The 14,602-nt window shown below is 40.3% G+C and overlaps 1 protein-coding gene across 1 annotated transcript in view; it reads left to right on the plus strand.

The window, feature by feature from the left end:
* The window catches only part of LOC112668486 (transmembrane 9 superfamily member 2-like), a 76,511-nt gene that overhangs the window by 10,412 nt on the left and 51,497 nt on the right, over window positions 1-14,602 (plus strand). Inside the window, exon 6 of the mRNA XM_025460891.3 lies at window positions 12,493-12,620. Coding sequence (XP_025316676.3) covers window positions 12,493-12,620 — 128 coding nt within the window. The remainder of the gene's footprint in view (window positions 1-12,492; window positions 12,621-14,602) is intronic.

Below are 14,602 nucleotides of genomic sequence, written 5' to 3' on the forward strand. Positions count from 1 at the left end.
TGAGTGGCCATGAAAGAGCTCAACCAGGAAAGCATTGCTTTTAATCTGTTTTATGTGTGGAGACTCGATGCAGGTCAGCGATGGGGACAAAGTAGACGGGAGAAGGAATAGTATAGGATGACTGCCCAGTTTCTGGCTTGGTTATCTAACTGATGGTACCCTTAGCTATTTCTTTCCAGAGAAAAGGGCAATACTTCTTAAATTTCAGTCATTTATGCACTGTCATCTTGGCGATTTTTGCCAAATCTGAGGCACCTTATATTATTATTTATTAAAAATTTTTGTGTCTATTTTTAGTAATCTCTACACCCACATTGGGGCTTCAACTCTTGACCCCAAGATCAAGAGTCATATGCTCTTCTGACTGAGCCAGCCAGGTGCCCCTGAATTGTTTTTTTAAAGATTTTTATTTTTAAGTAATCTCTATACCCAAAGTGGGACTCAAACTTGCAACCTTGAGATCAAGAGTCACGTGCTCTACCAACTGAGCCAGCCCAAGGCCCATTATTTATCTATTTTTGATAATCCATAACAAATTTACTTAGAAAGGAAACTATAATATCCCAGAAAATATAGGTTTAGTGTACTGCTTATATTTTTTTGTTCACTTTCAAATATGTAGATATAAAAGTAGAGTAGAATATAGTTTTTCACCTGCTACCTAAAATCATCTCATCTATCCCCAGTGATATGTATTCTTCACAATAGGAAACATTGAGATAGGGCATATGGGAGGAGAAGCAGCAAACAACTGCTTAATTGGCAATTGATAATTCTTTTAAAGTAAGGGAGAAGGGGTACCCGGCTGGCTCAGGTCATGAGTTCAAGTCCCATGTTGGATGTAGAAATTGCTTAAATAACTAAATAAACTTAAAAAATAAAGTAAAAGGGATCCCTGGGTGGCGCAGCGGTTTGGCGCCTGCCTTTGGCCCAGGGCGTGATTCCGGAGACCCGGGATCGAATCCCACGTCGGGCTCCCGGTGCATGGAGCCTGCTTCTCCCTCTGCCTGTGTCTCTGCCTCCCTCTCTCTCTCTCTCTCTCTCTGTAACTATCATAAATAAATAAAAAAATAAAAAAAATAAAAAGAGAATTGGCAGAAGAGAGGAGTTAATGAATAAGAGAAATTTTGATTAATATAGTCTGTGTTTGATAGCATATATGAAAGTGGGTTCTTTGGGATGATGTAAAAACCACATCTTTGAAGACCAAGTCTGTGAAGAATAAATGGACCAATAGAATTAAAGAGCTATAGTTGGGGATCCCTGGGTGGCGCAGCGGTTTGGCGCCTGCCTTTGGCCCAGGGCGCGATCCTGGAGACCCGGGATTGAATCCCACGTCGGGCTCCCGGTGCATGGAGCCTGCTTCTCCCTCTGCCTATGTCTCTGCCTCTCTCTCTCTCTGTATGACTATCATAAATAAATAAAAATTAAAAAAAATAAAGAGCTATAGTTGGCCAGGGTAGCAGTGACTTTTATCAAAATTTAGGGATCCCTGGGTGGCGCAGCGGTTTGGCGCCTGCCTTTGGCCCAGGGCGCGGTCCTGGAGTCCTGGGATCGAGTCCCACATTGGGCTCCCTGTATGGAGCCTGCTTCTCCCTCTGCCTGTGTCTCTGCCTCTCTCTCTCTCTCTGTGTCTCTATGAATGAATGAATAAAATCTTTAAAAAAAATTTATACATTCACATTGTGCAACCACCTCCAACATGGTTACAAAATACATGTTTATAAAAACCTCATACTAGGGGATCCCTGGGTGGCTCAGTGGTTTAGCGCCTGCCTTCGGCCCAGGGCGTGATCCTGGAGTCCCGGGATCAAGTCCCACAACAGGCTCCCTGCATGGAGCCTGCTTCTCCCTCTGCCTGTGTCTCTGCCTCTTTCTCTCTCTCTAGGTCTCTCATGAATAAATAAATAAAATATTAAAAAAAACCTCATACAACCCAGAGGTATAAAGAGTACAAAGTGAGAATCTCTCCATAATCCACCTCAATTTTAATAGATTCTTTTTATGGATATGTAATTTCTTAATCTAAGTGGGATTATTTTATATACATACGTAAATAATATATGTATATATTTATTTCTGTAATCTACTTCTTTGTTTTAGAAGTTTATAATGAATTTTTTTCCGTGGTCAGTATCTATCTACCTATCTATTCATATATAGATGGAATACAAGAACAAGAAAGTGCTTATGCTTTTTAGCAGTTTCACAATATTTCATTGTGTGGATGGAACATAATAATTTTTTAAAGGTTCTCTTTTTATTTATTTTTAAAAGTTAATTCACTGGGAGACCTGGGTAGTTTAGTCAGTTAAGTGGCCAGCTCTTGATTTTGATTCAGGTCATGATCTCAGGGTGGTGAGATCAAGCCCATTATCAGGCTCTGTGCTCAGTGGGGAGTTGGAGCCTGCTTGAGATTCTCTCCTTCTCCTGCCCCCTCCTCTATTTATTTATAAATAAATAAATCTTTTAAAATAGTTTATTTTTAAGTAATTTCTACACCCAACGTGGGGCTTGAATTCATGACCCTGAGATCAAGAGTTGAGCGTTCTTCCAACTGAGCCAGTCAGGTGTCCCAGTTTTTTTTCAAGATTTTGTTTATTTATTCATGAGAGACACAGAGAGAAAGGGAGAGGCAGAGACACAGGTAGAGGGAGAAGCAGGCCCCACACAGGGAGCCCGATGTGGGACTCGATCCCGGGTCTCCAGGATCAGGCCCTGGGCCGAAGGCAGTGCTAAACCGCTGAGCCACTGGGGCTGCCCCAGGTGCCCCAGTTTTTTCATTTTTTGGTAAATATTGAGCCAGCCTCTGGAATGTAATTTTTATCCACTTCATCATGATTAGGTGTTTTCAATTTTTGTTATTTTTTTGTATATTTTTTAATGGGGTTTGGTTTGCCAACATATAGCATAACTCCCAGTGCTCATCCCATCAAGTGCCCCCCTCAGTGCCTGTCACCCAGTCATCCTATCCCCCCGCCCACCTCCCCTTCCACTACCCCTTGTTCGTTTCCCAGAGTTAGGAGTCTCTCATGTTCTGTCTCCCTCTCTGATATTTCCCACTTATTTTCTCTCCTTTCTCCTTTAATCCCTTTCACTATTTTTTATATTCCTTGAATAAATGAAACCATATAATGTTTGTTATTTAATAATGCTGCAGTGAACATTGATTTTTTATTTTTAAAAGCTGTTTTCTTTCTTTAAGATTTTATTTATTTATTAGAGAGAGAGCATGCAGGAGCAGGAGGAGGAGCAGAGGCAGACTCCCCACTGAGCAAGGAGCCTGATGTGAGGCTCAATCCCAGGACCCTGGGACCTGACCTGAGCTGAAGGCAGATGCTTATCTGACTGAGCCAGCCAGGGGCCCCTATTTTATTTTTTTTTAGTTAAAATATAGTTGATACACAATGTTATGTTGGTTTTAACATTGTTTTTTCTCCTTGAGTCTTATCTGTAAAATGGGAATAAGAGAGTATATACCACATAGGGTTGTTGTGAGGATAGATAGGATGCTACTTATAAAGTGCTTAGAGGGGCACCTGGGTGGCTCAGTGGGTTAAGGGTCTGACTTCAGGGCAGGATCTCAGGGTCCTGGGATCAAGTCCCAGTCGCTCCACGCTCAGTGGCGAGTCTGCTTCTCCCTTTGCACCTCCCTCTACTCCTCTGCCCACTCCCTCCTCTCCTCTACTCCTGCTTTCTCTGTCTCTCAAATAAGAAAATAAAATCTTAAAAAAATGAAGTGCTTGGAGCTGTGTCTAAATATAGTGGGCTCTCTCTGTGACTATCATAAAAAAAAATTAAAAAAAAAATAAATAAATATAGTGGGCACTCAATGAATGGTAGTTATTGTTGTACAACCATCTGTATACTCTTGTCTAATTATTATCTTAGGATAAGTTTATGTAAGGGTAATTGCTGAGTCAAAGGATATGGACTTAAAAAAAGCCTTTTTGCTGTGAAATACAGATATGGAAAACCACATAGAACAGATATAAAGTATGATGAATTATTACAAGGGGGAACAGCTTTGTCAACCTCAAGCGGGTCAGGAAGTAGAATGTGGCCAGCCACTCAGAAGGTATCCCTACCTATTTACAATATCCTTTTCCTAAAGTAACCACTATTCTAACTTTTATCCTAATCACTTCCTTAAGTTTCTTTTGTAGTTTTAGACACTATAGGCTAGACTTGAATATATCATATATCTTTTTAAATCTTTTATTATGAGCAATTTCAAACATGTAGAAAAGCTTTATTCATTATATAATGGATACTCATATACCCAGCACCTAGATTCTACCATGAGCATTTAAATTATTTTAGAATTTTATTTATTTAAGTAATCTGTACACTCAACGTGGGGCTCATACTCATGACCCCAAGATCAAGAGTTGCATGCTCTTTCAACTGAACCAGCCAGGTGCCCCCAATTAGCATTTTAAAGTAGTTGACTTATCACACTTCTATCCATTTGTCCCTGTGTCTTTCATCCAAACAGTGCTGCATGTTCTCTTTTATTTCTTGCAAATTGGCAGATGGATCCAGTGGCTTGATCAGATTCAGGTTTGATGGCTTTGGTGAAATAAGGTAGTGATACGTTCTTTCATCAAGAGGTGAATGATGTGTCCTTTTGAACAAATAGATTTATTATTATTATTATATTTAAGATTTTATTTATTTATTTGAGAGAGAGAGATGAAGGGAGCGGGACAGGGGGAGGAGTAGAAGGAGAGGGAGAAGCAGACTCCATGCTGAGTGTGGAGTCTGGCATGGGGCTCAATCCACGACCCTGAGACCATGACCTGAGCTGAAACCAAGAGTTGCACCCTTAACCAACTGAGCCGCCCAGGGTCCCCCCAAAATAGATTTATTATTTAGATCAGTTATAAGTTCAAAGAAAAATTGAGAGGCGGATACAGAGATTTCCCATTGATCCCTTGCCCCCACACATGCATAGCCCCCCTCCATGATCAACATCATTTACCAGATTGTGATACATTTGTTACATTGATAAGCCTTTATTCCTATACCGTTATCACCGAGAGAGCAGTTTTCAGTAGAGTTCACTCTTGTTGGTGTACATTTCAGGGGTTTAGACAACTGTATAATGACGTGTATCTACTGTTACATTATAATACTGAGTAGTTTCACTGCCCTACAAAGCTTCTGTGTTCTGCCTTCTGCCCATTCATCCCTCCCTCCCCAACCTTGATGTCTTTTTGTCTCTCTTTTTGTTGTGACACATGGATTCATGAATTCTTTTTTTAATTTTTATTTTTTTGATATATTTTATTTAAATTCAATTTACCAACATACAGCATAGGGTTGCAGAAGGCCAGGAGGATCCATGAATTCTTTAGAGGTTGTGTCCACTGGTAATGTCTGTCCAGCGCCCTCTACTGACAACATTTCATTCAATGCCTTCTTGCAAAGGAAACATTTTTAAAGGGCCTAGGTAATTTTCATAGAGGTGGAAACAATGAATTTGGAGAGGAGAGGCAGTAAGTCAATGACTGGCACACTTTATACTCATGTAGTGATGAATGCTGGGATGAAAGAGCCCTCTGCATAGCTCCAGAAAGCTCTGTGCAGCTCTCTTCTTTCTGGTAGTCTACCCCACACCATCTCACCCCTGGGTGTCCCTGGACTGTGAACTTTGTCTCTTCCATTCCAGAATACTGCAGGGATCTGCTTGGGTACCCTTTCCTTGCACCGAAGCCTTGAAATTCTCCGTGGGAAGTCAGCATGAATCAATAGTCTGGCTCCCCTTATTTGTTACCTTTCTCTTGGTGATCAGTCTCTCTCTCTCTCTCTCTCTCTCTCTCTCTCTAAGATTTGTTTATTCATTTGAGAGTGAGAGAGAGCACAAGAGAGAGGGGAGGGGCAGAGGGAGGGAGAGAAAATCCCAAGCAGACTCCCCACTGAGCTCAGAGCCCAGTGTGGGAGGCTCAATCCCACGACTCCGAGATCATCAACTAAGCCCAAACCAAGAGTCGATCACTCAACCAACTGAGCCACCCAGGTACCCCAGTGATCAATCTCTTAATGTTCTTTGTTGTCTGAGGTTTAAAAACTGTTGTTTTCATGTATTTTATGCATTTTTTAGTTGTTTAAAGTGAAAGGATAAATCTGGTCTTGCATTAGCCTATCATGTCAGGAGGAGGAAGTCTAACTCCCTTGCTTTCTTTTTGCCTACATTCCCTTGGTGTAGCTTTGCCTGTCCCTTCCTAACTTTTCAGAACCTCTTTGTGTTAGGTGTGTCTTTTGTATACAACATATTGTTGAGTTTTGCTCTGTGGTATCTTCTGAAAGCCCCTTCTTCTTAATAGATGAGTTAAGCCCATTTACATTTACTGATATGACATTTGGTCTCACTTCTGTTATTTTATCATTTATTATTTTTATATTGCACATTTTATTGATTCTAAAACTCATGTTTTCCCATATTTTAACATTTTTGAAATCAGGATGTGTCCCTTTCAGTTGATGGCTTGTCAAAGTTTAATTGGCAATGTTTTTTCTCAGCAGTGCATAAAATAATGTCTTAAAAATTTATTTGAGATAGAGAGAGAGAGAGAGTAAATGGGGAAGGGATAGGGACAGAGGCAAAGGGAGAGAGAGCTCCAAGTAGACTCCCTGCTGAGAGTGGAGCTAAGCTTGGGGCTTGATCCCACGACCCCGAGATCATGACCTGAGCCAAAACCAAGAGTCAGATGTTTAAGTGACTACACCACCCAGGTGCCCCTAAAATAATGCTTTATAATTAGTGGCATTTTAGATTCCATGAAATGGAATGATTACTTACCTCTTTCTTTAGAAGAGCTCATGGAGTTTCATGATTATGTGTCTAGTTATAGATTTTTGTTTTGCTTTGTTTTTAATCTTTGTAATTTTTTGAGTTTCTTGGATTGGTGCCTCTTATCAGTTCTGGAATTCTCAGCCATTGTCAGATACTTTCTCCTTTCCTTTTTAGACTCCAATTAAAGCTGTGTTAAATGTTTTTATTTTTCTCCTCCATGCCTCTTAATCTCCCTTCTGTATTTTCCATTTTTTTCTGTGCTGTGTTCTGGCCTATCTTCTAGTCTATAATTTCTTTTCTTCACTTGTCTCTTCCCGTATAAACATAGACATTGAGGGCACTTGTGACGAACACCGAGCATTTTATGTAAGTGATGAGTCAATAAATTCTACTTCTGAACTAATATTATACTGTATGTTAACTAGAATTTATTTATTTATTTATTTTTAAAGGTTTTATTTATTTATTCATGAGAGACACAGAGAGAGAGAGATGGGGACATAGACAGAGGGATCCCAGGACCCGTGATCATGACCTGAGCCAAAGGCAGATGCTCAACCACTGAACTACCCAGGCGTCCCACTAACTAGAATTTAAATAAAAACTAGACAAAAGAAAAAATGTGTTAATACGGTAACATTCATATCAACCCTATTGAGATTTTGTTCTCACGTTTTCTTTTTTTTTTTTTACGTTTTTTTACGTTTTCTTTTTTTTAAAAAAATATTTTATTTATTTATGAGAGTCACAGAGAGAGAGAGAGAGAGAGAGAGAGAGAGAGAGAAGCAGAGGTACAGGCAGAGGGAGAAGCAAGCTCCATGCAGGGAGCCTGATGTGGGACTCGATCCTAGGACTCCAGGATCATGCCCTGGGCTGAAGGCAGGTACTAAACCTCTGAGCCACCCAGGGATCCCTGTTCTCACATTTTCAACCCCTTTGCCATGGTGTCTGATAATCAATTTATAAGTTATTTCATTCATAAACATACCTCGAAAATCCTGAAAAAACAAACCGATAGGCATTTAATTTTCTAAAAGATTTTTATTTATTGAAGAGAGAGACAGAAAGAGTAGCAGGCAGAGAGAAAGGGAGAAGCAGGCCCCCTGCCAAGCAGGGAGTCTGATGCGGGACTCCATCTCAGGACCCCAGGACCATGACCTGAGCCGAAGGCAGAGCCCAACCATCTGAGCCACCCAGGCACCCAGGCATTGAATTTTTAATTTCAATGATTAATTTTCTAATTTCTGCAAGTTTTATTTTGTTCTTTTGCAAATTTGCTAAGTCATGATTTAATACTTTTCTATTTCATACACATGCTGTCATGGCTGTATTTTACTTCTTTTCAGTTTAGTAAATGTAGTTAATTTTAAATCTGCTTTTAATGGGGTTCCTGGGTGGCTCTGTCAGTTAGGTGTCTGACTCTTGATTTTGGCTCAGGTCTTGGTCTCAGGCTTGTGGAATGGAGCCCCAAGTTGAGCTCCATGCCAGGCTCCATGCTGAGTGTGGAGCCAGCTTGGGATTCTCTCTCTCCCTGCCCGTCTTCACCCCCCCCAAGTAAATAAGTAAGTAAATAAATATATTTAAATCTGCTTCTGATTATTCCTGGATCTGAAATTTTTGCAAGTTTGTTTCTGCTGGTTCTTGCTCTCGATGCCCCTTTTCCTTGTGTGCTTCATTATTTTGACTGCACATACATGATTCTTAAAAATTGTGGCGGGGCGCCTGGGGGTCTTAGTTGGTTAAGCGACTGACTCTTGATTTTGGCTCAGGTCATGATCTCAGGGTAGTGAGATGGAGCCTTGCATTGGGCTCTGTGCTGAGGGTGGAGCCTGTTCTAGATTCTCTCTCTCTCTCTCTCTCTTTCTTTTTCCCTCTGCCCCTCACCCCACCCCCCAAAGTGTGTGTGGAGTTTCTTTGAATCTTAGGATCAAAGTCCTTTCCTCCAGAGAAGATTTTCATTTACTTGTGCAAAGCATCTTTGGAAAATACCAGTCTGGGACCACCTTAAAGCAAATTCACAACTTGAATTTCCTGGGGCCCCTTAGGTGATGGGAATCCAAACTACAAATCTCTGTTAGGGCTGGCTTGTGGCCACAAATGTTCAAGGACAGTTCCCCCACTCCTCTTTTCTGTTTATCATCAAGGCCATCTTCCCTACAGTCCTTTGGGAGTGTGGAGAAGGCTTACTTCTGGCTCATCTTTACCCTGAGGGTATTGGTTTGTGAGGAGTGGGTGGTCTCAGCTTAACGTGCAGAGGGTCTCATATTAGCTTTCTCACCTGGGAGGGCCCTCCCAGAGTCCTCTCCTCTTTATCTAATGAGGCTACCCAAACCTAAGTTCAAGTTTGCCCAGAACAGCAGGTGTCCTTAGGGCAAAAGCTGCATCTGTGCTCCCTCACCCAGCTTACCTCTCTGGCTTCTTGCTTTCCTCCAGAAATTTGGCAAATAGAATTTGGCATGATAGTTCCTTACTTTCACTTATTTTTATGTCTTGTTTTTGTCTTTAGTTTAAAAGACTATTTTTTAGAGCAGAATTAGGTTCATAGCAAAATTAAGAGGAAATGTACAGAGAGTTCCCATATACCCCTGCCCTCATATGTACGCAACCTCCTCCATTATCAACCTCCATTACCAGGGTGATACATTTTTTTTAAGATTCTATTTATTTATTCATGAGAGACACACAAAGAGAGGCAGAGACATAGGCAGAGGGAGAAGCTGGCTGGCTTCTGGCAGGGAGGCCAATGCAGAACTTGATCCCAGACCCTGGGATCACACCCTGAGCAGAAGGCAGAGGCTCAACTGCTGAGCCACCTAGGGTGGTACATTTTATTTTATTTCTTAAACTTTTTAAAAAATATTTTATTTTTAAGATTTAATTTATTTATTTGAGAGAGAGAGAGAGAGAGAAAGAGAGAGAGAATGAGCTAGGGGAGGAGCAGAGGGAGAGGAATAAGTAGGCTTTGTGGTGAGCAGGGAGCCCAACTCAGGGCCCGATCTCCCCACACTGAGAGTAGGGCCAAAGGCAGGCACTAAACCGCTGAGCCACCCGGGCTGCCCATTTTTATTCATTTTTTAAAAAGATTTTTATTTGAGATAGAGAGAGAAGCAGGCTCCATGCAGGGCCCCTGACGCGGGACTCAATCCCGGGACTCCAGGATCACGCCCTGGACCAAAGGCAGACGCTAAACCACTGAGCCACCCAGGGATCCCTGAGAGTTGATTTTTAAAGAGCATGAGTAGGAGGAGGGGAGAGGGAGAAGCAGACTCCCTGTTGAGAAAGGAGCCCAAGGTGGGACTTGATCCCAGGACTCCCCGATCATGACCTGAGTCAAAGGCAGATGCTTAACTGACTGAGCCACCCAGGTGCTCTTAAAGCGTAATTTTAACATCTAGTAGGAAGGAAACTAACATCTGATGATCTCCTTATTCTGTGCCAGGTGTTGTGCTAGTTCTTTCCCTATAATTTCTCACTTAATCCACTTAACAATTTTATGAAGTAAGTGATGGTACCCCATTTTAAGAAAACTAAAGCCAAGAAAGTCTGGCATACAAAAGACTATATGTGGCAAAATCTGAATTGCATTCCAATGTTTTTTATCCAAATTCTGTTCTCTTTGCAACATACCAAACTACCTCTTGTATTATTTGAGCCCCTGCAGGATATTAGCTCTTAGGGCATAATTAAGAAGTGCCTGGTACATAATAGAAGTTCAAAAATATTTGCTGAATGAATGAATGAAGCAAAGTTCCTAACCTTGTGATCTACTGGAGAACACAATTGACTAGGGGATGTAAACATGGAAATACACCGACTACAATGTGGTCAGTGACTGAGCTATGAGCTGAGTGCTATGAGAGCACAGAATAAAGAATTCTTTGTAGTCATGTAGCTGACTCTGGAGAGACAAGCAGCATCCAGATCCTAAAGGGCCTTGTTACCACTTTACCTACCATATTGGGTGCTTTATGCCCAAGAATGGTTGAGATGCTTTCCATGGGTTGATTTAATCCTTACAGCAGCCATTAACATAAGTACTGTTATGATCTCTACATTATAGATGTAGAAACTGAGGCACCGAGAGGGTAAGCAACTTGGTCACACAGGCTAGTACATGCCATACCTGAGCTTTCAGCTTGACTGTGGAGACCACATCCTTAACCACTCTGCTGGGCTGCTTCTAATAGTATATGTCATGGACATCCAATACATGATATACTCTATATTAGTATCTGCAAATCTTGCTGCATTTTATTTCTCTATATGATCACACCATGTTTCATTTAACTATGTTGATAGTCTTGGTGGTTTCTAGCTCTTTGCGATTATGGACAGCACTGCAGTGAGCAGTACTTACTCTCCACCCCAAGCTGATTGTGACATTCCCCCATAGGATCGCTCTCACCTTCTTCTCTATCCATTGTACTAAAGGATCTCTAAAATTCCTTCAAGGCCATCACCTTTAATTCTGGAATTCGCAGAGCCATAATTCTTAATCTAGAAGTCCTGCATATTGTAGATTACTCAATGTGGTAATTGACAAGGTTCATTTGGCCTCCTTTTCTGAAGATTGAAGGGCCTGGGTAATGTAATAGCTAATATTATTGAAGGTTTCCTATGCCAAGCACTGCACTGAATACACACATTGTTCTATTTAATCCTCAACAATTCTATGACCAATCCTATTATGCTCCCCAAATTTTTTAGTTAAAATTTTTTATAAGTAATCTTTACACCCAATGTGGGGTTCAAACTCATGATCCTGAGATCAGGAGTCACATCCTATACCAACTGGACCAGCCAGGCACCCTTATTGTTCCCATTTTTAAAAAGAGGAAACTGAGACTCAAAGAAGTTAAATGACTTGTCTGTGGTCATATAGCTAGTAAACGCTGTCTGATTGCAAAGCTCATATTGCAAAGCCCTTTGTTTTTGCTAGGGCTGTGCTAAAAACACACTACAAAATGGGTAGCTTAAAACAACAGAAGTTTGGGGCGCTTGAGTGGCTCAGTCCACTAAGTGTCCGACTGGCTCAGATCATGATTTCAGGGTCCTGGGTTCCAGCCCTGTGCCAGTTCCCTGCTCAATGGGAGTCTGCTTAAGATTCTCTCTCTCTGACAAGGGGTGGTGGAAGAGGAGGTGGGTTTGGGGTGACTGGGTGATGGGCACTGAGGGGGGCACTTGATGGGATGAGCACTGGGTGTTATGCTATATGTTGGCAAATCGAATCCCAATAAAAAATATACAAAAAAAAGATTCTCTCTTTCTTCTCCCTCTGCCCTTTCCCCCACTGTGTGCACTTGCATGCTCTCTCTCTCTCTGAAGTAAATAAAATCTCTCTCTCTGAAGTAAATAAAATCTTAAAGAAAAAAATCCAGAAATTTATTGTCTCACAGTTCTGGAAGCCAGAAGTCCAAGATCAAGGTATAGGCAGAGTTGGTTCCTTCTGAGGGTTCCAAGGGAGAATTGGTGGCTGCCAGAGGGGAGGGGAGTGGGGGATGCAAAATAGGTGAAGGGGATTAAGAGGTACAAACTGCCAGTTATAAAATAAATAAGTTATGAAGATAAAAAGCATAGAGAATATAACCAATAATATTATAGTAGATCTCATTTTGATTCAATGGTCAGATTTTATATTTTTTAGTTTCTTGGAAAAGTTCAAACTTCTTTAAAATTTCCATTTCTTTTTGCAGTCTGACTTCAACAAGAGTAATACTTTCTACCTCTTCAACCACATTGATATTACTATTACATATCACAAAGAAAGTGAAAGAAATTGGGGTGTTGTAAGATTGGTTGCTGCTAGACTTGACCCCCAAAGGTAATTATAGAATATCTTTTTAATTAGCTCCTTTAATTTAAAAATTAATTCAGAATGTAGAAGTTCTCAACTAGAATTTTCATTTTTAGGATACACGTGTAATGTAACCTCAGACATACAGTTTGAAAAATCAAACAGGCAATTTATTCTCTTCTACCTATAGTTAGCATTTGAATACCATGCAGTGTGAGGAAGAATTGGTAGATCTAGAAGGGAATAGACTTATTGAGGGCATCCTGACACTCTTTTCCTTGCTGCCATATGACAAAGAGCTCAGATTTAGATTTGTGTTTCATCAGAGGACAGGTCTATTACTGGAGTCTGTTAGGCAGGTATCAGCTGAGTTTAAGGAAGAATCTACTAACAGAATTCTCTAGCAGTTAAATAAGCAATCTCAAGAATTAGTGAGTACCTTATCCCTGGACATTTATAGAAAGAGCCTGGATGGCCCAGCTATTGGAGAGTTTATAATTAAGCATCCATTATAGTGTGTGGTCACTAGTAAGTAAATGCTGAATGAATTTAATGGACAATCAGCATTGGACAAGAGACTAGACAGGTGACCATTAATGTTCCAACTAAGATCCTTTGAAACTCTTCAATTAGAGTTAGAACTCTTCAGTTAAGACAGAGAGGGGAACATAGCACACAATGTATAAAATCATGGTCCATTATGGGAAAAATATTATAAAACCTCAAGTACTAAGATAGAGGAAAGAAGTTATTCCTTGAAACTTATGTGAGTATATTAAAGAAGGCACATGTATAGTTTTCTGAACTATAGGAAAGGAATTTCTAACTGAGGGAATTAGGAAATTTGGATTTTATTCTCATCTCTCCTGGTTCCATTTTGCAAGCCAACCCTAAGTTCATAGAAATGAATCAGATTTCATTGTTTTTAAGGCTAATGCCCTATTTGACTTCAGCCAAGTTTGTTCTGTCTGTCACAGATGGTTCCCAAAGGGAGAGATTAGAGACTGTATTGCACCAAGCTTTTTGACCATGAGTAGGTTAACTTGATGTGTCGTAGGCTTAATTTCCTCATCGGTGAAAGGATAGAACTGAATTAGGAGTTTAGAATATGGACCCTGATGTATCAAACTCTGGAAATTTTTATGCATATTTTATGTGTACTTTTCTAGGCAAAAGTGCCTATGGATTTCATTAAATAGACCCCAAGTGGTGAGGAACACTGGTACTTTCCAACTCCGGTTTGTCTTAGAAAAAGGATATTCTTTTCAAGTTAATGTCTATATTAAGCATTTTGAAGATTATTTACCTTCACAAGGTGTTACACTTAGGAAGTGAAAGAAGAATTAAAGGAATCAGGACATATTTGTGAACAATAGGGAATAAAGATAGCTGCCAAGAGAGGCCAGGAAATACTAGTCATTGTCAAAGGCAATCCCCCATGTGTATGTCAGACATACACAATGTCAGAATGTCAGGATGATGGACTGCGAGGTCCAACTCAGGATGGCTGCTCATATTCAAAATCATTAGGTAGTAAACAGGCAAAGTATGATCATCCAAGAAGCTAGTCTCATCAGCTATATGAAAATCAAACTTAAGCTTTACAGTTATATCTCATATTGTCAGATTCAGGTGAAAAAGCCAAGAAAGTAATTTTTAGACTTGTATTTATTCTACACTGCCCATAGTAACAGTTTATGTATGCATGCAATAAAACTTTTATCTAATCATTGTAAAGGTCATTTATGTGGGTCTCTTGAGAACAAGGACTATGCTATATAATTCTTTTTTTTTTTTTTTAGAATTAGGCAATCTGCTCAAGGTCATAAGTGAGTTAGGCCTAATGGCATTCTAGGCCTACAGTCTTGTGTTTTCTGTTAGGGACTGTACCTAGCTAATTTCCCTGATGGTTACCATTGTTGATAATTTCTTTTTCCTAAAATTACTTGCTTCATTTGGCTTTTGGATTACCATACTTTACTGATTTTCTCCTGTCTCACTGGTTGCTT

This window comes from Canis lupus, chromosome X (assembly GCF_003254725.2).
Source record: "Canis lupus dingo isolate Sandy chromosome X, ASM325472v2, whole genome shotgun sequence".
Taxonomy (NCBI): Eukaryota; Metazoa; Chordata; class Mammalia; order Carnivora; family Canidae; genus Canis; species Canis lupus.